General features: G+C 41.9%; 1 protein-coding gene across 3 annotated transcripts in view; it reads right to left on the reverse strand.

The window, feature by feature from the left end:
* LOC119182654 (uncharacterized) overlaps positions 1-24,682 on the reverse strand; it is a 60,159-nt gene that overhangs the window by 28,469 nt on the left and 7,008 nt on the right. For all 3 annotated transcript variants that reach the window (XM_075888876.1, XM_075888875.1, XM_075888874.1), the window contains exons 3-11: positions 23,895-23,973; positions 21,435-21,586; positions 20,235-20,313; positions 15,482-15,671; positions 13,394-13,507; positions 12,254-12,359; positions 9,816-10,030; positions 5,091-5,203; positions 2,465-2,550 (exon numbers count right to left, since the gene is read on the reverse strand). In XM_075888876.1, coding sequence (XP_075744991.1) covers positions 2,465-2,550; positions 5,091-5,203; positions 9,816-10,030; positions 12,254-12,359; positions 13,394-13,507; positions 15,482-15,671; positions 20,235-20,313; positions 21,435-21,586; positions 23,895-23,973 — 1,134 coding nt within the window. The remainder of the gene's footprint in view (positions 1-2,464; positions 2,551-5,090; positions 5,204-9,815; positions 10,031-12,253; positions 12,360-13,393; positions 13,508-15,481; positions 15,672-20,234; positions 20,314-21,434; positions 21,587-23,894; positions 23,974-24,682) is intronic.

Raw genomic sequence — 24,682 nt, forward strand, 5'->3', positions numbered from 1 at the left:
GATGACGATGCTCCGCAGCATTAAGTGAAGCATAGAGTTATGCCGTGAAAGCCTACGACCTTGGCCAACCGAAGCCCAGCCGAATCCACACGTTGAATATTAACTGCTGCCTCGTCCTCTTTTTTTCCGATATGTTCTGTAGTGTTAGCAGTGTTAGTTCTGGTTAGTTCCCGCCTCATGCCTCGTCTCCTTAGCTGAGTAGTCCAGCACCTTGTTGGCTCTGACATATATGTTTTTTCCCCTCAGTCTACAGCAGTGAAGGCTTATAGTGGCGCCACAGAGTAAGAACGAAAACTTCTTTCGCTAGAGCAGAAGGTGGAAATAATTGCTGCAGCAGCAGCAGGACAAAAAAAAGGGATGAATTGCCGAGGAATACAGTATCTCGCCGAGCTCGCTGTCAACGATACTGAAGTTCGAAGCGAGCATCTTAGATGCGTCAAGAGTCGGGCACATCTGCTTAACGGAAGAAGACGACCCAGCCAGCCCCAGAAGATCATGACAAGGCAGTGTATGGCTGGTTTTACGAAACGAGGGCTAGGAAGATAATGATCAGCGGTAGCCTAGTTTAACAGAAAGCACTGAACCACGCCTGCATTTTAGGCATCTACGAAAACTCCCAAAGCAAGTGTTACATGGCTCTAACGATTTAAGGAGCGCCATAAGATCGTCGGGAAGGTGCTGTGTGGGGTGTCCGCTTTTGCCGACTACGACGGTGCGTGATCGTGGATCGCGTCGACCGCTGCTGAGATCGTTGAGAAGTACGCTGCTTCCGACGTGTACAATGTGGACGAGACTGGCCTCTTGTATGAAACGCTACCAGCAAACACACTTGACTTCAATGGCAAACAGTGTTACGAAGGCAAGCAGACCAAAAAGTGAGTCACCATGTTGCTCTGTGCATATAAGGACGGATCCAATAAAGGGCCCCTTCTCGTTATCAGCAAGACCACCGAACCACAGTGCTTCAAGGGCACGAAAAACCTGTCTGTGAAGTACGTTGCCAACAGCCGTTCACGGATGATGAGGGCCATTTTCACCGACTGGATTGTTGCGTTCGACAACGACATGAAAAAGCAAGACCGCAGTGTTAGCTTGCTGCTGAATAATTGCTCAGCACATCGCCTGGACAGCAACGGCAAGCTGACGAATTTTGCGGTGAAGTTTTCTCCGCCAAACAACACGTCGCTGATTCAGCCTTATTCTGTTGAACACAAAGCATGACCGCGACACCAAAATTGACTTGCTCATTGATCAAATGTTGGCCGCCGCATGGATGTCGACACGGCGTGATGTTGTCAAGAACTGTTTTGCGCATGCAGGGTTTTGGCCCGAAGAGATGAACTTGGCCTGTACAAGTGATGGCATACAAGCTGCTGACGACGTTGGACTGGGGCAAGACGCGGAAACTGCCACAGCATCGGTAGCTCTTGAGGATGCGGGCATTGCACCAAAGAGCGCTGCCCTGAGTGATTACATTAATGCCGATGCCTACTTGATCGCGTACCCTTGAGGAGCTGAGTGAGTGATGCCAAGATCCTCAGGAGTGCTTGCATGGCTACCATCAATGCTGATTCAGCGGACGACGATAAAGCCGCGCATGGTGCGACGCGCACACCAGTGACCGCGTCGCAGGCCACGGAGTCTTCGGACATCCTGCGTCGTTCCTTCGGCGCCCATGATGACGATGTCGCTATGCAGCTTTTCACAGAATGTGAGCAGTGCATTCTGCTGTTGCTAGTGCGAAAGTGCAAGCAGTCCAAAATAAGTGATTTTTAAATTAGGTTTCGAAAATTGACTGCTTTCTGAGGTGTCGTGCATACCCTTTTTTATTTATTTACCACTTTTTCCGCGACAACGCGATTCTCGCTACAATAAAATTTTTCGTGATTCCCGTGAACTTCATTGTAGTGGAGTTTGACTGTACCCCCTGAATGCATATGCAACATTTGCTCATGACATGCCTAAAGGATAGTCTTACGTACTATGATGACTTCCTGTCATGTAAAGCTTAATGGCGCACTTAGAACTGTGGTGTGGCCTATATTACACAGAGCCACAAAATATCTCCCACCAGACGAGTTGTCTCATCTGCTGCCGTGTTTCCTGGTTTTCTGTCAAACTTTTAGAATGTTCCTAGATATCACCACCAAGTTATTGTTTGATCGTGCAAGATAGCCAAACTTTTTGCTGCCTTTTAGTCTAGGTTCCCGTTATCTTGCTACTACACTCTCCTCTTCAGCTGACATACTTAAGTATCTTAACTATGTCAGCTGTATGTATGTCACTAGGGCTAATCTAGGAACCTGAGAGGTTATCTTTCTTCTTAAAACACGAAAAATCATGACTTAAAGAAATTTACAACAGTTCTACACTGCATTTACTTCGTTATATAAAGGTTTGACTGTATAAGCCCGCAAATGGTGCAATACAAAGCAATGTTTACAAGTCCAGAACCAGTACTCACTTCCAGGCATTCGGATTCATTTTAGAGTACAGCATACTTGAGTCACGGATGAATTTCAGCATGTTGTAGATCTTTTTGTTGGAGCACTGCAAAGAAGAATATGAGAGTGGAAAATGAGCACTTCATGACTACACACCAGGTACAGTAAGTGAACGTGAGCCTATCATGACTTGCGTGGGATATAGTGACTGACATATTCTTGTAAGCTCATCGCAGAAACAAAGTTTGGATGGTTCCAATCATTATTTATGTAACCTTTGGAATGTGTTACTCCCTCCCCTTTTTTGTCTCTCTCACACACACAGACACGCACTCCAGTACACTGTCAAAAATGCATCAGCATAACTGGTAAAGACAAATATGCACATGTGGGCCTATGTGCTCGCTGTCCGCAGCTGCGATATATACAGAAAGGTTTGGCAAAAAGAATGTCTGTAGAGTAAGACAAATTTTTCTGTTGAAGGCCACTGATAACAACTCCCCAAAAAGTCAAAATGAAACAGCAATGGTTGGCTATGAGTACATAAAATTCAGATGGCCAGATATGCAGGACTTTCAGGAACAGCTGTTCTCTTTCAACTTTTAGAAGTCAGAATATTATCAAGTCTGAATAATGTCATTTTAGGTGCATTAAATTTTACAATCTGCCACTGATAGGTCAAAGACATTACCCCATGAGATTAAAACGGCATGTACCATGAAGGCACAAAGATATTCCCGAGTATAACTATCAGCAGACACTGGTTTTGAGAGGGCACATAAATTAACCAAGCAACTAAGGTTCACGTAAGGGCAGAAGCCACACCTGTGACTGCGATACATTCAAACCTCATTATAAAAAAGTAGCATCTTACTTGAAAATAGGCTTGCTATATCGAAATATTCACTATAAATGCATATTTCTAACACTATCTATTACACAACTATTGTTTTTTTTCCTTTACTTCGTAATAATCAATATGTCATTATGTCTACGTTTGAGTGTACTTCCTGTAGAAGAAAAAAAACCTTTTGATTGGTTGTCAATTTTAGTGCAATAACTCGGATAGGCTTTAGCACAATTTAGCCTATCTGAGTATGTACCAACTCGCCCAAGTCAAAGTGCTAATGCAATAAGCATTGACATGATGTAGTAACACGATGTACTGCCGTTATCGAAACATGAATATGTACACCTGAATCTCACTGATACAAGATTCCACTGTACATAAGAGTTACGGTGCGAGCAATGTATCTTCCCAAGATTATTGCAATTGAATTTTTACAGGAATTGCAATAATACAACTACAGAAATAGGTTTTTACAGAAATACCAAACGCTCCAGTTTGCTGGTTTAAATATATCTCCAATAACCTTCGAGTATGTTACTGCCCACAGTGCAGAATCTGTAGCAGCTGTGGAGAGATTCATCTTTGTAGGAAGTCCGGAACTAAACACAAACATACACAAGAAAGACGAGATGACTAAAGAGCACTCAGAGAGTGGTAAAGACCACTATCCCAATACCAATTTCAATCAATTGAATTGGGTTTAAGTAAACCCTTCAACACCCAGAAATTTAAACAAATGCAAACACCCCAGTAACATGCCTCGATTTTCATTTAAGCATTACTTTCTGACCTACATATTTTGAGCATGAGCTGTATTTGAAGAATGGCGTGGTGTTTTGTGACACTATTCATAGTGCAGATATTTGCGACTCAAGCAACTTGCATTACACGCAGCCTACGCTGTTGTGACGAGTGGAGTACATTTATTAGTAATACGAGGATTTAGACGTGAGAAGAGGACGAAAACGTGTGTGATGCGTGGCGCCGCCGCTCATGATAGAACGGGGAGAAGAAGAAGAGAGAGATTGGAACGCTCGAGAAACCAGGCGGTTTGAGGCAGTCGGACAGCAGAAGTGATCGACGGTTGCAACGGCTACCGGTCAGTTGCGGCGTCGAACAGCTTACGAATGGGCCCAAGGTGAACCTGGACGACAAGGGACGCTGGGCGATGACGGAAGAAGCATCACCGTCGAGACCCTCTAGCAAATTTGGTGACTCCAGGGGCAACCAAGCCAGGCAAGCTGAGGCCTAGCTGCGGGACTGGCTTACCAGTGTTCCAGGCGTTGTTGCAAGCACGCGTCTGGCCAGCGACGCTACAGCGAAGTGGCCGTCCCAGCGACTGCCGTGATAGCAACACCACGACCTCATGGTGACGTTAGACCATATCGTCGACAGCGATGTGCGAGTAGCTCACATACAGTGTGGTGCTAAATAGCTGCGCGGTGTCAGGGTCGCAGGCACCGCGTACGGTAACTGAGGAACTGCAAAGACATAGCGCCGCAAAGATAAACAAGATCATTTATGTTACTGTAGACCCTTCTTATAAATGTGTGTCCATGTGGTATAAACGTGCTGCCTTTGTTTACGTGGCATCTCTTGTCCTTTGAGCACCTGGGCCCACACGAACCTGTCACAGCTGTATCGCAAATGGTCCTGGATACTGTAAGGCGACAGACTTGCCTCAAGCCCCAGCTCTTATTTATTAGAACTTTTTAAAAACTAGTTTGCCAGGGACGCTCAGGTTTATTACAAGTGTTCTAAAGGAGTGTGTATTAGCACGACTTCTTGTTACTCACCTTTAGTATGTATTCACCCTCTGGCTCCTGTTCAGTCTTCCTGATCTTTGCAGGAGCCCCTGTGATGCCTCCAGTGATGCCTCCAGAGATGACAGTGGCAACAGACATCAACCCTATTGCCAGAAATGGAGCAAGTGGACAAGCATATCACTACTGCATGGTTACAGCACGGATATGCACATGCAATGGGTTCCACTGCACAGTCAGTTTTGCATGCTTGCTCTTCCTCTATAAAATTAGGCTTGTGTCAGACAGAATCATTAAGGGGGGGCGCGGCAAGTAAAGTGCCGATTTTGGTCAAAATATGCGATTTTCTGATTTATTTTTTTTCGTAATCTTCAGACCTTCAACTTCCTTGTTCTAAAATATTACAGCGAAACGTGCGCTGCAAATCCCGCAAATAGTGTTTTTGCCGAGGCCAGTCGCCGAAAAGTGCGAAAAAAAAGCCCCTGAAACGGTGTTGTTCACGCCGCACAAACGCGCCAAGTTGTTGACTGTGGGCCGCCATTTTGGTAGCTTTGGAAAGAGGAGAAAGCCGGCTTCCCGATGGTCGCGGTCTCGTATTTCGCCGAGTGAAAATAAAAGCGCGAAGAGCAAGTAAAAAAACGAAAACGAAGAACGGCAATTGGCTGCGCGGGTCACGTGGTAGCAGGCGCGACCTCTTACTGGTCAAAGCTGCGCCGCGCACCTTGGCAACCTTGGAAGCGCGAGCGCATCTGCGGCCGCCGTGTCGAGAATCATCCGGCGTGCGCTTCGTTTTTTGCCAGTTTGCTGTTTTTGTGATAGTTCGCGTGCTTTTTTTACCAAGCTTTGTTTACATCGGTGGTCTCTTCTGAGTGCTTGCTCATACTGCGGTGCTATGTTGTCGCAAAAAAAGTTCCGGAGCGTCCACAAGTACGGCAAGCGTCGGAAAGCTTGGAACAAAGGGCAGACGACTGCGGCTGCCGTCCCAGTCGCAGTTCCGGACGGAGCATGCTCTTCAAGCGTCACGGAGCCTCTACTCAGACCCTTCGCCGATTGTTGTGAGGCCGAGAGTGTGGAAGGTGCCACATCGTCGTATGTCAGACCGCCGGATGCCGTCGACCGTGACGGACGCTCTCGCGAACCCGATTGCGGTGGCACCGCGTCGGCAGCCGTTGCAACTCCGGGCGTGCGCGCGTCGAACATTCTATCGCGAGTTTCGGCCCAGATTCCGAGCAGTGAAGAAATCGCGCAGCTCTACGGAGGCCAAGGCCACAGCATCTCAGGATTACTGCCCAGGAGGATTCTGAGTGTTTTAGGCATGTTGTGAACTTCCAAACAAGAGTGAACTTTCAAAGTCAGTTTTCTCAACTCTTGATTTTCACCTATGTGCCTTCGCTAGAACATCAGTCATTTTCTAACAAAGACTGATAGAGTCGTTCCGTTTTTTGCACTAGGCTCAGGAGGCCTTTAGCAGTGCAATAAAGCTTTATCTCTCTTCTTACTCATCATTTAAAATTTTTAGAACACATTTTATAATTACTGCGATGTGTGCGCAAAACAACATCCATGTTTTGGAAATTTTATTTATGGTTACAAGAACTAGAAAAATCAACTAATAGCTTCTTTGCACAAGTTGATGCTTTGGGAACATAATAATATGAAAAAATAATTTCATTTAGCAATAATTATCTCTTTAAGTGTGAAGAGCATTAATTAGTATAATTATGCTTGTAACTCAAAAAGTACAAGAGGTATTTGAAAACGGTTTTCATATTTGGAATCCTCACAATCATCCACATACACACACCAAATTTCATCACAAACAGTACATTAATAAAAAAATTAGTTTTACTTGCCACGTCCCCCCTTAATACAAAAGTGCATATGCAAACGATGACAAACACTTTTTATTGAACATGCCTGATGAATTTAACACCTTTGTATGCATTTTAATGCACACATGTGAGCAGCTGCAGTACACCAGTGTGGTCCATAAAAACCAAGAATCAGGCCGTCACACTTAGAGATTAGAAGCCAGCCATCAGTTTTTGTGAATACAACAGACTGCCTGCAAGATAAAATCATGCTGCTGCATACTTGTGCATGTACTACAGTAAAACAGTGTTAATTCAAAATCACTAGGAATCAGAAATCTTTGTTTAAGCAGGTTTTCAAATTAAGGAAACTTAAGGAAACATACAAAAAGTGGGATGAAAGAAACTTAATTTATTCAAAATAATCAGGGCTGGTCATTTGCTATGCCGGCTAGTTTGTGGCTCCAAGGGTCATGTTTTCCAGCAATACCAGGTCACAATTTCACCGCAAACAAGGAGGAGTGCCATGCCTCACTGCTGCCACCGCAAAAAAAGAAGGGGAGAAAAGAAATTATGATCAACGAAAATGCGCACCTCGAAAGACAAGACACCTTCACCGCAGCACAGTAGTGACACGCGAACAGCATGTCGCCTGCTCCTCACTGCGTCAGCAGATCATGATGCCACCGTTCCCCCTTCTTTTTAATAAAACAAAGAATTTAATAACAAACAGTGAGATGAAATTTGCTATATGTTTTGGCTGGAAAACATGATTATTGAAGCTTTCTAACGGAGTTTTCGAAACAGGCATTGCAGGCAAGAACTCCACCAGCAGTGCAAGTGCGAAAATTGCTGGAGCAACCAGCACTCGGAGATTTGCATACAGTGGAACTTCGATTATACCCCCCCCCCCCCCCCCCCAGTTTTGAGACGACCTGCATTTTAAGACGAATCGGTTAAGTCCCGGCAAAATCCCCATAGGAATAATGTAATAAAAACCTTGGTTATATGACGTAGTTGTACGCCGACCCCACATCTTACGACGACATTCAGATTTCGTCCCAAAGAAAAAAGAATGCCTTCACTCGCATCAAGCGTGGACCAAATATTTACGAGTGTAAAGTATAAACTTGCGTTCCCCTAGGTTGACGATTAGAAAAATGGAAAGCGAGACAGATGTCCCTTTCTTAGAATGGAAAATTTTTTCTCCTGGAAGTTCATGCGCTTCCACACATGCCGCAATCGCGGGTGCACGTATCTGGGGTCGTTACGTAGTCAAGCTCTATCCACACAAAGCAGCTGCAGCCGGCCGAAAAGCTAATATTTTCTCGTTTTCGGTCCATGGAAACATTTTCTGGTCGACATACAGCTGACCTCCTGCCTTTGTCACACTCGCAGTCACAGGTTTGCGGACGCATAAGAGCGCAACGGGGCTGTTTCCAATGTGAAAGATTACTTTCACTTGATGTCGACGTGAATACTAATAGCGGGACATGACTAGTTGCCCTTGACAAAGCCACAAATTACAACGTGCATAGCTCAGTCGCACACGAAGGCATTCTACATACACTCGTGGTCGGTCGCCATTATGTGATAGCGATGACACTGTGTCTCTCTTCTGATGGGAGACTAGTGGCAACACGGTCTCGTTTTCATGCGCAGGCAATTTTCGGACTCTATTTGTTGGTAGAAAGATGCACGTTAGATTCAATTCTTTTTAAACTTTGAGAATAGTGATTCGCTCGCACCTCTTTCAACAAAGTTACGCTGCCATTAGCTTTCGCTGGCAAGAAAAATTTAATCAACCTTTCTAGCAGAGGCACAAGGTCGTGCCGTGGGCTTATTCAAGTGGTCTATACCCATTTCTTGGGGTAAGGCTGAGTGTCATTGCTATATTCTTAGTTTTTCGATTATACGACGCCCGGATTATACGACGGTTCTGCAAGGTCCCCTGAAAGTCGTATAATCGGGGTTCCACTGTACATAGCGAATTCCGCCAGACTGTCCTTTACTAATTTCTTTATATTCCCAGAAAGAATGAGTAAATCATGAGGCGCTGACGTTGCGAGAAGCATGCAATATGCTGACCACACGTCACCACTGCCTTGCAGTGAAAAATGTTGTTTTCCGCAGGCACACATTTCAGTTGATCACGCGACCATTTAATTTTTTACAACTTTATTTTTTGAGTTGGAAGTATCAACGTTGGCGGGCTTCAGCTACTACTCATTAGTGTCGCTAAGTACATTGCCTAGTGGCTCATAAGGTCTGTCGTTTTTGCGGTGAAATCGGTATCGGGAATTGGCACACTGCACCCAAAGTTTTCGAATTAACTGGACTGGTGCTGACCACTGCTTCAAATTGACCGCTCAAACTTGCATTGCAAAGTACGGGACCGCGGAAATACTCTGAACTAAGCGGCATTTCGAAATATCCAAGTTCCAATTAATGACGTTTTACTGTAAAAGAGAGTGCATTCACACCTCATTCCATCCGTTGCCATACACCAAGTAAAACTGATGCTGGCTCTTTATAATTGCATTGAAAAAAAAAAAGGAAAGAGAGAAATATATAAATGTTGGCACATAGGCTGGTAAAATGAAAACTATTGCAATGCTTTGAGTTTACTTCTACTGATTTGAACCAGCATGACGTACCGCTGAGTTCCTAGCAGCTGCTAACATTACTCACTTGATATCCTGGAGTGCAGACTCAAGCTTCCTTATTTTTATAACACATTACATTGACAATATTTGTTACACTAGTTGTATGAGACTAGCGGGCTTACTGTATTGAGGCACTAATAAATGCCTTTGAACTAGTTTGCACTGGAATGCCATTTCTTAGTAGAGGCACCACAAATGGCATAAAACCAATGTCATGCACCATCGGAGCAACATATAACCCTTGCTGTAACGTTGCAATATCATACCGAACCACCACTTACCTCTCTTCTGAGGACGCGTCTGGTTGAATGAGGTATTATTGGATGAAAGGCGAGAAGGGTTATTGGCCACTGGATGGGCGACTGAGCCTCCTGTTACCCCTTCCAGCAAGCTACTGTTCATTTCTCGAAAGGTCATCCTCTCTTCATTTTTGCGATCTCTGCCAGGGCAGGCACACAACTTGAGGTCGATGACTTGCCTGCCAATTATGTTGCCACTGAAACAAGAAGCAAGGCCAAAGACGGTTACTCCAAAACCTCACTAATACTGGGTAGCTCGTTGGAATGCAGAATAATTAACAGCGAATTCAATAGCATACACCCCCTCAAAAATATATAAATAAAAAGTTAAAAAAATGTGAACACACATTAGATGCTACTAAAGTTTGCAGCTATGAGTAGAGATAACTATGAGCAGAGATGATACACTTTTCTGCAGGGCCCCAGCATACAGCGGTGAAGGTGGCTTAAGCTTTGTTCTATTCCGTTCTGCATGGGATAGAACAAGGCCAAAAATTTTTCGAACCACCCCGTCCCCCTTCCCTCTTTTATGGTGGGATTAGGTTCAGCACACAACTTCTCCACTCGCTTGCAGGTTGTGATCAACAAGATAAAGTAATGATGGCACATGTTTACTGGCCTGGTGACAGCACTGGATATCCCTCAGTGGGACCGTGCAACTTCAAGACTGAAAACTTCTGTGTGCCGTTGCTATGGCAACCAATGTGGTCAGTGGCAATGCTGGTGTTCGCAGCACGTAGATTTGTCACACAGAAAAGTGACATATGCTTCTAGCTTTAGTTTCTAACATTCCATAGCTCTGTCCGCTGACTGCAAACGTAAGCTTTCGCATGAAGTGTTGATAGCTACTAGAACGCATTTTTTAGGCTGCGTCATCCCGCCAATAAGTATTTGCTGCGGCCAGCAGACTGATGAGCGGGCCGCGCTCTTACTGTGTCTGGTAAATTTCGTCTCGCGAGTGTTCTGATCTAAAGAGTATAACTCCTACACCATGGTTTAGAGTTAGGGTCTGTGCACCTGGACTGGATTAGTTGATGACACAAATTGCAGGCAGCCAATGTGGCCTCTATTCTCGCTGAAATTAGCCCAAATTACAAAACCTTAAGGCTGGTCAGGCAATTTGCCAAAGCATGGCAAAATTTCCACTAATTTCATGGTGTCGACTTAGCTTGGCACGAAAATTGGTGCAGCCGTTGCACCCCTATGCCTAGAGATCCTGTACAACTTTTTTTTTCTGTAATTTCTCTTCTAAGTACTAGAAAAATATTTTCAAAATATATGAAAATTATTCTTCCTTTCTTTATTCAATACTGTCTTACACAGCTTCAAGCAGGGTGACGGCGTTCGATTTGATTCGTACTGTAGCTATAAAGTTCGAATTCGCTTCGCACCCAAGATATTGCTATTCACACAGCTCTACTTACCAGTGTACTGTCTTCAACATCGAAGTCTATAAAATTGATAATTTACTTTACTACATTGAAACTTCCCTGGTTTAAATTTAAATTGTTGCAGTGCAGAAGTCACTAAAAGTTCATTTGAGTAAGAATGCATGTAACCACATGACTGGTGTGGTGTCAAGGCAAAGGTTGCAAGAAATAAGCAACAGCAGCATGATAATGAATTTGGGAGTTACGTAATATAAAAAAACAAAAGAAAGAAAAGGAAGACGCATTCATAGGTACCCCATCACAATGCTTGCCACAGCAGTATTAATTAAACTCTGTCATTAACTACAACAATTACTCTGCTGCATATGTGCGAAACAAGGGCATGATCTAGTCATGGTCCTATCACACGGGGGCAAGCATTCAGGTCATACGATCAGCCGTGAATGCTGGCGTGAGGACAATGTGGCATGCCTTCCATCTTAATGCACATACATGCAAGAACAATCAGGCAGCTGCTGGCATCAGAAGTTCAGTTTATTGGTGAAAGCAGGTTGGATGCATCTGAGCCATAACTGCCCACCCTCCCTGCCTGCGTTCGCTTTCAGTCAGAAGCATGCAATATCAAGATTGGCTTGATTACTGAGGGACAGATGCATTTTGGCTGCTGGCCTCAGGCAGTGGCCCACCACTTTTTTGCCAGTTGGCATTGAAAGTATAAAAGCAAGACACTCGCTGCTGCATAACTGCAGCAACCTGATAAATCACACCTCTATTGCTGGTTCTACATCTGTTGTGTGATTTGAGTTCATGCCAAGCAACTTCTCTGTCAGCCAAACAACCATTAATAACAGCATCAGGAATTCCATGCTACTGGAATGATATGTATTTGTGCCCAAATATGCATCATTTTTACAAGTTGCTTAGCGTTATTACTGTATTCTGCTATAAACTGATCGACCATAAAGTTCAAATAAAGTTCAAAAGCCAATGTTAGCATCACAGCCTATTCTCAAACACAGCGTCACTTACTTGTTCTCAAGGGTCCACACAAGCTTGACACCACGCCGGTTTATGCCTGTATTGCATGAACTGAGGCACATGAAGCGCAGATGGTAGACCGTGTACCGCATCTCAGCTGGGCATACAAACATGAGACAAGAAGACTGTTGATTGAGAGAGAGAGCAGGGACATAACACTGTGTGATCTTACAAAGTAGGTTAAGTCTGTAAAACCATTGTCCGCGCATGCAGAAACCCAGGAGCGGGCATATGCAGAGCATATGTCCGCACTTGGGTTAAGCATGTTTGAATCAAGGGCACTTGAACTAAGCGTGTTCGAATTAACGAGATTCAACTGTGTTTGTTTTCCGTGGCACGCGTGGTCCCGTAGCGGTACATCGGGCCGCGACATGGTTTCTTTCTTTGCATGCTTATAGGTGGGCGTCCATCTGAGCGAGCACACATTGCCACAAACTGTTATAATCGATATAAGGAAATAATGGATATAACGAAATAATTGTGGCTCCCCTTCAACTTCATTATAACGAGGTTTGAGTGTATATTAATTTGCATTGTAACCCTCTGTAAAAGTGGTTTGAATGAATTGAAGTGGTGCTAAGCCATGAAAACGTCTATCCAGGACAAAGTCACACTGCCGAGAAGCTCCTTTTCAAGGCGAAATGAGCGTATCACCCTCTCATCGAATTGTCGTTTTTAAGATATCTAAGTTCAAAGATTTGTTATACCAACTTATGCTCTAGGCAAAGTAAACTTTAAAGCCTAACATACTTTACAGGTTATCCAAATCCTGCTACTAATCAATATTGTTCCCACTTCCTTCGAACTAAAAAGAATGGCATTTGCACAGGTTATCTTCCAACTTTTAAGAAATATTGAGCAGGTTAGTTGGGTCATGACAAATAAGCCAATTTTTCTTTATAATATGTGATATATATTACATTCGAATTCGATTCGAGATAAATCGATACGCTTCGAATTTGCTTCAAACCTACAATTCACTATTCACAAAAGCCTAGTAAAAACCTCTTACACAGCTATGTACTAGGTGTAATAAAAAATTGTGAATGCGTGTGTTGCATAAAGAACACAATTCAGAGCTCATTCTCCACAGCTTGGCAGCAAACATAACCGAAGGGGACTCGCACATACCTTCAGGTTTCTCATACAGGACAGTGATGCTGTGACGGCCAGTTGCCTTATCTTCATGGTAACGTGTTGTTGGGTTTACACACCTGATGAGATGGTCACACGGTGCATTCTGGTCTGCAAACAAAAAAAATAAATGTCTAATACAAGCATTTCCCAAACAAAAAAACACACCACCATGTTGAGGGCGAACTTACCCATATGTTCTAGAAAGGGGCAGAGAGAAATTGTGGCAAAAAATTTACAATTCAGTGACCCAAAACTTGCTCCATTTCACCAAGAAATTGAAGTATTCATAGAAATATTGAAGAAGTGTATCATAGCAGAAAACAATATAATTTGACGACAGTGTCTGCCACAATCAAATTCAGTGAACTCACTTTTGAGCGAGCTGTAATGTGCCTGAAGCCATCATGAGTGCTCACTCAATAATTGGGAGCATTCGTCACACTGCTGGCAGCAATGTAAAGGGGAAGCATGTGTGCTGTCAACTGCCCCAGTATTTAACCCTTTGAGTGTTAAATTTTAAGGTGAAGACTCGCAGTGACCAGTGTTCAGTACCCTGGCATAGTTCCAGTTGTGGAGTCTCCTCCTTAGGCAAGATAAACAAGCCTTATGAGTGCCGGAATGCGGATGCCGTTTACATAACACGCAAAACGCAAGAATACGAACGCATGTGAAACAAAGGAGATTAGTCTCTTGTTTCACAGCGTTCAGAGATAAAAATAAAAAAAAAAACATGCACACATTTTGTTTGTGTGCCACACGACTGGAAGTGCAAAAAGTCCACCAGGCCTGCTAGAATGGGCAACACAGTCACAGCTAAAGCTGGACGGGTAGCCTTTCAGAGCCTTTTCTAAGCACTGTTTGAGTAACTACTACAAGTGCATTTGCTGGGTACCCACTATGCCATAAATAATCATAATTTTTGTGTAGTCCACTATGCATTGCTTCGTCATTGTTCAGAGATGCGTGGTATCTGCTACACACTTGCCAAGAATTTCGTGCATTTTTTTTATGATGAAGAATTGTGCCTGAAGTGGGTATGTGCCATAGTTAATAGGTGATAAACAACAAGCTTTTGTTATGGATTGAAGCATAGGACGACCCACTCGTTATGCAATTCATATTGTGTGACGCCTTGTTGTTCCTTTGATGTTCTAGAACACTTTATTACACATATTATTGCGCTTCCTTTCTCGTCATCAAGCCTGCCTAAGGCCAGTTTGGCAACGAGTTTCAAGCACCGGCATGGCTCAGTGGTAGAATACTGGGCTGGCACGCAGGGGACCAAGGTTTCAATACTGTTGTGTCCTCGGTGTTCTTTATTTACTGAATTTTCTTTATTATTTCCTGCACCGGCGGCGGCAGACAACTACAGGGCCGCTTGTGATCCGTGTTGTTATTTTATAACAGCTTTCCATGTAAAAAAAAAAAGACATGGCCTAGTCCATCGATTGAACACAGGCTCTTGCTGAACAGGATTTGGAATTTACTAAGCGCCCCACCATTTTGCTGAGAAAATATTTCCCACATGGTCAAATTATTTTATTGCAGTTTTAGAATGTACAAAATGAGTAAAGTTGGGAACAAATCGTAAAAAAACAAATTAGAAACAGTTATTAGGTGTGATCATCACTCAGAACTGCAAAACATTGAATGGTACTTCAGATTGTGGTACTCCTTGAAACGCAGGTCTATGTGCAATGCATTTTCAGCCAGCTAGTGATTGCATAAATTGGCTAATTAAGTGATTAAATGACAAATAGTGAATTTAAATAATGTGGCTGCCTGTGCACACCGGCACAACATATAACTGAACTGTAGTGCGTAAAAAAAGCATGTAATGTTTGTTTGTCCTATTGCTTTTTCTGTCTACACAACTTACCCAAATCATTTCATATGCGGTTCTGGTTAGAAAAATTTGATATTCTTACACTAATTTGATCAGGAACTTGCAGATGAATTCTTTAAATAGTGGAGACAGTGTGCACTACCAAGGTTCATACATCCACCACTCTGACTCTGTATTTTCTGTCTATGTATTAACCAATTGACCAGGACGACAGCCAGAGAAACAAGCTTGCTCACCATGGTTGTCTTTGTCAGTTTCAGATTTGTGAACAAGGCAGCGCTTGACCACATGCATGGCATCATTTGGCTGCGCATAGACTGCCATCACTCGCACCACTGTGCCTTCTGGTGGAGGCCTGGTAACAGAGATGCGAAACGGGCAGACCACACCCATGTTCGCAAAGAGCTTCCTGCGGCTCTCATTATACTGCAAAAAGAATGATAAGCACGAACAGTGAAAATCAGTGAGTTTCATCAGGCCCATATCTGTATTAAACATGTTTTATTATTATTGTGCTCGCCTCGCTGTAGCTTTTCTAATACAATCAGAAAAGGCATGTTGCTAGCCAGCCAGATAACGGGCAAAGTGCTTATAATGTTTTCAAATAGGTTAGTGCAAATAGCCGAGCACTTCCAATATTTAAATGAATAACGTAGATGAATTTAAATTACAGAAAATTTTGACATATTAAAAATGAACGAATAGATCTACAGTCGAACCCCACTATAATGAAACCGACGGGGCACGGAAAAAAATTAGGGCGAAGCGAAAATTTCGTTGTAGTGAAATTCAAAATGATATAGCTGACCTGAGCTAGCGAAACGAAGGAAATTTTATTCACAAAATTCTAAGAATGCCGGCTGCTTTCCCTTTTTTCCCACCAGCGTCACCACGCGATTCTCATCCATGCGTTGCGATGCCATGGTGAAAAGCACGCAGAAACAATGGCCAGAGCAGATGTCCTGAACAAACCTAACAGTCGCACTAGTACACCAGCACCAGCAGCTGTTCGCCGTCAAAGCGTATCGGACAACACCAAGATGGAGGCGTCTATCATCCACCAGTCACGGCTTGCTGATTTGGTTGATAACGCGGACAAACAGCCGCTATGACCAATGACCACACTGGCTAAGCGCCAAGAAAACCAAAAGCATTGGCATTGCATTAGCATCAAAAAAGCCATTGTTCCACGATTGCAATCAGCAGCAGCGCGTAAAAAACCGAGCGACTGAGTTTCAGCTTCGAGTTGTCTGCGGCTCAGAAGAAAGCCAGTGGCTGATACGGGTAGTCTCATTGCCATCGCTATCGGGCAATGGCTGCCTCGAATGCTTAGTAAACAGCGGCAGCTTCTGGTGGTGCCAATGCGGGTGTTAGATATTGCAGACGTATAGTTAAGTTGCAAAAGTGCATCAAAATGATCAAGATTGTGTTTACTGCATGGGATTAAATATCCGCACTTGGAGTTGCATCGCCACATTTCGTTGAAGCGTAACTACAGAAGAAAAAGCGTTCGTTGTGGAGAGAATATTTTTGCATTGACTCCTACGGACTGCTGACGGGGAACCGAGACTTTTTCAGTGTAGTGTAAATTTCGTTAAAGCGGCGTTCGTTGTACCACGCTTTGACTGTAAATTAGGTAGTCCATGTGAAACTCTCCTGTAAAGGTGGTTTCACCGCAGTGTAGCAGTGCTACACTATGAATGCTTTTGCAGAAAAGAAATCCGCACTCCCTTGAAGACCCACTTCAAGGTTAATCAACACCATGACGTCTATTTTTCCCTTCAAGTTTAAAACTTTGTTATACTGATTTATATGCTTATATGACACATTTTACGTGTACTCACTTGCTTTCTACCAAAAGCCTAATCCTGCTACTTTATTATAGATTGCTTCTACTTTCTCAGAATCAAAAAGAATGACATTTGCTCATGCCTTGTAGCAATAATATATACACACACACACACACACACACACACACACACACACACACACTGAGGAGATTAGTTGAGTCTTGGTATATGCAAATTTTTCTTATAATGTGATTTATACTATTTAAATTTAATATGAAATTATTCAAAATCTCCAATAATTTTCAAATAGTGTTAGCTATTCGATTCAATTAGCACTGTAATTTTACTATTCGAACTTCCCAAAGACAAATAGAGTGAACGTCCAATTGAAAGCACCCTTTTCAGATTTTTGATATGCTTCATGTCATCAAACTGTCGTACTACAGCACAGCCTCCTCTAGTCAAACTCACAGTTGACATCCTGTTAGTAGCGAATCCTTAAGATTTTCAATATGCTTCACATTGTCACATTCTCGTATTGCGGCAAACTTGCTTTTCATGCTCCGCCAAGGTCACTAATTTATTGATTCAAGGAAACATGGAGATGATATGTGGCAGATGGAGGCTACAATTGATGCTGTTTAGGACCATTTGAGCAGGAAGTCCGAAAAATCAGATGCCAAAAATTTTTAGCATCCGAAATTTCCTATGGTCTTATATATTTACGTCTACGAAGCAGATTTGGAACTCCCTACTTAAAGGGAGCGCACACTCGTCTGTCATATTGGTTGGACATCTCCATAAGTTCAAAGAGGAGGAGAGGGTAAGGAAGTAGCATCTCTGCACCTCATGTGTGAAGTACAATCTGGCCTCAGCATTGCCTTATTCTTTATGACAACTATGAAGTACCACCCTTCCAGCACTTCATCAACCTAGCAAAAGGACATTTTTCATGTTGCTATTTCATAAAAATATGCTTTGGAATCCTCTCCAACAATTTTTTTTCCACAATCTCACTTCAAAGTGTTTAAAATAAATTCTAGAAATATTCGAAAAACATTCGATTCAATTCACAGTCACACTTCAAAATTCGAATTTGCTTTGCACACAAAAGATTGCTGTTTGCGCAGCTCTACCAGTTTTTGAGGCAAAACTTTATTTATATCACTCGAAATAATGGACTACTATGTAATGAGATAAAAACATCATAAGTGCAATTAACACCATATAAAAGTGGTGCAAATGACTTTGCTATAAAGAGGCAGGCAAGTCCAGGTCCCTAGGAAAAGCAGAAGTGATTCATGGCATCCCATGCGGTGTTGCCCCTAAAGTGCTCAAAAACTATCAGCTTTTCCGACTCCACCCTGCTGTTTGGAAACAAAGCCATGCACCCACACAGTGCGTGCACACGACAATCATGCAAGATCGAGCATGTTCTTCCTAAATGCTACATTTGAAATAACCTAAGAATAAACTGTGCAATAGTATTAGTCGAAGAATAGCTGACCAATTCTTTTAGTAGTATACTGCATGCCACTGCCCTTACATAAGAAGGAATTGAAAAGTGATGCAAATGAATGTTTTCACTGACGTGGTAAAGAGGCGGATACAGGGGCATGCATATCAAAATACCGTCAGTGATTGATTTTCGGACGGTTTATTTTTCCGACCTCCTTGAGTATTCAGACTCTGGCATGGTACAGTCACACACTCCATACAGACAACATATCACACTGACCAAAACTTTGGACAATTGAAACCCCTCTCCATTTTATCACGAGTCAAAAGCTACTGAAAACAAAAATACCCATGAAAAACACAAACATTGCTGCAATTACATTTTATTGCAGCCTCAAACCAATGTTGCACATGTATCGTCAGATAATCTTGTCAGTCACCTACGGTGCTGCCTTATGAATGGTTGTGCTATTTGCATAGCCACACCAACAACCAATCCGGGTTTCAGAGTAAGTTGTTACCAATGGCTCTGACATTGCCTTCTTCATTCTCCTACCCGACAAAAACCTCAATGCAAGAAAATTAGGAATGACGATGGAAAAGAAGGTGATCATTATCAGCCAAATGCAAAGTCGCTGGTCGCAAGCACACCTTGCAAAGCAGTTGGAAATGTTGAAGCACACAACATCAGACAACCTAAAAGACAAGGTGATGACTCAACACCCTCGTCGACAAGCAAGCTGATATTTGACCGTTGATATGGGTACGCAACGCCCCTCAGGAACAGATTGACAAGTTTTTCAAGGCACTCGGTAAATTAACCGACTTTCTTTTTGTGTGCATCTGTTTTCTCTGGCTGCCAATAGTTCGGACACTATCCCGGCCCTTTGAGGGTCCAGAAAATTAATTCAAGGGTCCAAAAATTAGGTCGGTGACTGTACCGTCCCAACAATTGGCCAAAAAAAAATTTTGGCTTAATGATAACAAAATAACAAGGTGAAATTATACATTTGCATTCCTTCATTTTATCATTATTTCTTTATCAACAGCAGGTTCCACAATCTGACACCTGTGAACATAATCAAATATAACAATTCTAATATTCTGTATTTAAAAACTATATATTCTAAAAACTTCCAAATATTCATAAAGATTAAACATTTGATCAAATATCGTAATTTCAAAACACATACACACAAGTGCACCTTTGTGATCCCCATTCAGTCTCAGACTATGGGACATCTTCCTGTATATACAAATTTTGTATTGGTTCAGTGACTAAATATACAGCCATTTCTGATTCTGATAGTAAGTGCAAAAAGCAACAGAAACACTGAAGGTGATTAGTTTGCAACATCTGCTGAATGGTTTTAAACAATTCAAAAAAGAGCAAGACAAATTCATCATATATAGACAACTAATGCTTAGAGATGCTTGAACTAAAACATGTAACAAGAAAATGCACAATTCTCCTTACTCTCGGTTTCCTTTAACGCTACACCATTCCTTTCTGTAGGCACCACCTCTATTCTACTCATTTTTTCAAGATCTCACATTTTATAAGCAGGATATAGATTTTTAGAGATATTGACCACATGAGAAATAATAATGCGCCTCTCAACCAATAGTTGGCATATCAAATATCAATGCTAAATAAAGTGTTCTCAAAGGTCATAATATTATGCCAAAAAAGAGTACAGACCATAAGACATCAAAAATTTTAACAATCAAGTGTTCTCACCGTCCAACTGACACTTTTAGTAGACTTGGTTTGTGAAGCACAAGTCACATCAAATCCACAGTAGCCCTCAAAAACACTCCTGCAACAAAGAAAACAAGATCTCTTGAATAAGAATAAGAAATTGGGGGAAAAAACAACAACAAAGCAACTCTTTTTATTACTGCAACAAATCGCAGTTTCCAGAACATGACATACTATTCATTGCTGTCGTATTGTGAACCTTCTAATGCAAAAGCTTTTGGAATCTACCAGGCACCTGCCGACAATGTGGTATACAACTATCCCGCTGTAGTGTGCTCCCGTTACTAACAAAATGAATACATTACCGAAATACAATGTACTGCTGAAGCAGATGTTGTCTAACCTACCCCCTACAATGTCTTTTCCATCGATGATCATGCGTGTTTATTGGGCTTGAAGGCGTGCTATTACCCGCTGTAAAGACGTTTTCCCCTCGTGATGCACGCACATATGGCAGATCAGTTGCGGTTAGTTTTAGTGCCAAGTGAGAGCGAGGTTATCATGTCACTTATGGGAGCAGTCTTTCTCTCTTTTGGAGTGTGGTGTGGCCATGAATTGTCACCTGCCACAGGAGGCCTATGGTGACGATTTACTGGCCCAGTGGACGGGATCTTTCGTAACGAGTCGAACATGAGCGAAGCTGCGTTTTTTCTGTGTTTTTTATAAGCATTATATAAAGTTACCTGGGATGCTACTACAGTCGATCCTGGATATATCAAACTTGAAGGGGATCGTGCCATAGTTCCAATACACTGATAATTCGAAATAGAAAATATGTACTTAAGGCTTAAATTGAAGCATTTCAGGCATCGAAAGAGGTTTCAGAAATTGTAACAAGTACTAGCATGACGATTCCAGCTGGTCAGCTCACGAGTATCGTGTACATGGCAGTTCCTGCCAGATTGCGTCTCACGGCCCCAGCATGGACATGCCAGCCACAATGCATCACAAAAGGCAGATTTGAGAATTACCTGGAAAAATCAGGCGAGTTTTCCACGCCAAGTAAGCGTATAATGAATGAATGAATAAACTCTTATTTGAAGTCTGGCAGTTTCCTTCGGGCGAAGTGGGGGGGGGGGGGGAGGAAGAGGGGAATGTCCCTTTCCACCCTCCGTCAATGTGAAATATTTTTAAATACAATTGTTCGCTAGGAAGGCAGAGAAAAATTGAAGCACCTACGTTGCTGGTATCTGTCCACAGCTTGATGCTGCTGATGGTAGAGGATGCTTTTGCGGCTCTGAGTATACCTCAACTTGCTGTGCATTGTCATGCAATGCTGCATACTGGTTCAGTTGATTCATAGGGACAACTTCATGCATTGTTGTAGTGTCCTGTAACCAAAGACATATTATCAGCAATGAGCAAAAGGCTTGCCTTCACACACTCACATCTGCATATCATGACATGCTCACTTGAGCTCTAGCACAGCTAACATTATGGTAATGATGAACCAATATATTTCAATGAAGGTGGCACATTCCTGACTTCACATGCAAGTGGTAAAAAAGGCGCTTTTGTAATGCTGAGAATTAAGAGAATATTAGGGTAAAAATTATTTGAGCTTTATCAGTAGGTAACCCTTCTAGAGTAGTCCCACCCACTGGAAGAAAAGGCTTGGTAAGCCAGAAAAAAATTCAAGAATGAAATTGAGGTCATGTAGTCTAGATATTGCACACTAGCAAGCCATGATATTTTAAAATTCATCCAAAAGGACAGAATCTGCTAGAGTCCAGTTATGTTTGTATTGGTAAAGACAGATTACATAGTATTAAATAACATCTAAAGCAGGTGAGAGCATACTAAATCTAAGATTTTATAGCTCAGACATGAAAGAAATAATTCGAGACTTGATATCACACTAATGCCCTACCGTCAAGGTTAATGTGCAAAATATCAAGCACGAACGTTAAAGAGATAATGTCAACATTGCCAATGAGCACTTCCCCTGAGCATTCCTTTTAGGACATTATCGCATGCGTAAGAGATGAAGCTCCTTTCGCAAAACAACACAAAAAATAAGAAAATCATGCACCTTTTAGGTTTTTACAAAGATTTGAGGTACCTTTTCATGGAGCCCCAAACTCCCCCAGAAGGGTGATGTACAAGTATGAATGCAAATCAACTCAGTAGCAACACACAACCTCGCTGCAATTATGGCACGGGGAGGGGGTGTTTATGGGGGCAGACTGGTCTTCGGAACCAAAAAGTGACGAAAAAATTCATTTTTTAAAATTGACATATTTGGTTTTTGCAAGTATTTTTCTATCTCTCTGCAAATGTTCAGACATCAGGAAGTGGTAATTTTTTGTAATGTCATTCTAACCGTCCCGATTCTTGGTGCTTTCAACATGCAGAACCTGCAAAAAAATGGAAGAACTGATTTCTAGGCTTCTTTATAATAATTTTCCGGCACCTGTGTTAGAACCTCTGCTACAAATTTATGAGCACCTTTATGAGGACTGCAAAACGTGCACACCATGATTTTTGCTTTTTAAAGAAGCTGTGTGTTTTGAGTTTTTTTCCATTTTTCTCAAAAAAAGTAAATTTACGACTTCAATTTAGAGGCCTCAACATCTCTTCAGCTAGAGCAGGTACAACAATAATTCTTTTTGCAATGGAAACCTGTATGTGTGTAGAATGCAAGTATGGGAGCAGAATTTAGAGCACAAGCCTTTCAATTAATTACTCATCCAAATTGTAACACAATTCCAACTGCTTTTGAAAATGAGTAGTTCATTTTGCTGTAAAATCAACAAAAAAGGTCTAAAAAGAAGAAAAAATCTTGCATACTTTCAATCTATAATTATTAGTCAATGTTGATATATCTTAAATATCACTTAATTAAGCACTTTTTTTCTATGGTGGCCTTAAACAATAGGCAGAGAACTTAAGTTATCTCACGAATAAGATGAGTGACAGGAAAACTAATTAAATATTTAAAATCAGCAGGACAAACTGCATAATCCTGTGCAGTTTAATCTAGATCGCTGAAGAAATAAAAAAAATGTCTAAGACCAGTCTGCCCCCTTAAGAGAAGCAACTTATCTAAAGTAATCTCTTGCCCCTGTCAAAGGCGAGTGAATGCTCTTATATTGTAGTGTGCTTAGAGACAGAACATGAGTTATGTCAATGAGTAATAGAAAATCTTCCTTGTGACCTCCACTTGTAGACAATTTGTGGAAATATTGTCCAAACAAATTGCCAACACAAATAGCTTTCACACACAACACATTTCCATTACGAGATGAGTCCAATTCAAATTATGCGGTATCATATTATAACTTTTAGATCAGCAATACTGACAATAGCACTGCCTTTTACACTGAAATGGTGTGTGCCTTTTTGCTTTGCTTTGTCTACAATGAAACTGTTTCTCTTAACACTATTTCATTCCATGTCTCTATTCAATGTAGTGCTGCCACATCTTGGTTCCATTAAGAAGAAAAAAAAAAAAAGAGAAAGAGCCCAATTGAACTTTTTGCCAAAAATACATGATGTGAAAGAACTGTACGTACCGTTTCCTCTATATCCCCAATCTTGGTTCCATTAAAAAGAGAGACAGAGGGAGAGATAGAGAAAGAAGAACAGTGCAAGTGATATTTAAAACAAAAACACACGATGTGAGAGGCATGTACCTACCGTTTCCTCCATATCCTCAATGTTAACAGCATCAATTCGATATTCGTCAATCTCAATTCGGCCAGCTTCCCCAGGAGAGCTATACAAAGCAACAAATGCGATTTGTCAACACGGTGAAACAGCCACTAAGCAAAATTCTAAAATCCACTATTCATTCTGGAACAAAATTATGAGAGGTGACACGTTTCAAGTTCTCATTGCTAAGCCTAATTCCAATCTCCTCTTTTAAAAATTGCCTTTTCATTTTCAACACAATAATGAGAACTAATAAGACAGGTTCAGTAGTAGGTCACAGATTCGGTCCCTGCCTGCGGCAAGTTACCTGTTTGTCCACTTTCTTTCTTCCCATTTACATCTAACGATGAAAAGCGAGCCCTTAAATTTACACTTCTTTTTTCAATGCTGCTATTCGTCACCATTTGACCACATGATGGCCAGACACTCCTTCTAGTGTTAATACTCTCATTTCAACACAATTTTTATATCTCTTGGTCGTCTGATTCACTAAAATACAAGGAGATGAATTGTACATAAATGTTCTAAGCTAGCCCCCTTTTCCTTTTAAACAGGCATCACATTACTCAACAGCCAATAGGAGATCAAGAAAATGAAACTGGGCAAGATCCTTCCAGCCCATAAAGCAACATATATTCCATCGTGCAATGACTGCTACTTATCTCAACAAGGTTTTCAAACAAAATCTTGAACACGCTTACTACAGTTAACATTTCCCTGGACTAATTCATCTGAAAACTATCTTTTAGACAATGTATAATTGTGTTTATTAA

This window comes from Rhipicephalus microplus, chromosome 3 (genome assembly GCF_043290135.1).
Source record: "Rhipicephalus microplus isolate Deutch F79 chromosome 3, USDA_Rmic, whole genome shotgun sequence".
NCBI classification, from domain to species: Eukaryota; Metazoa; Arthropoda; class Arachnida; order Ixodida; family Ixodidae; genus Rhipicephalus; species Rhipicephalus microplus.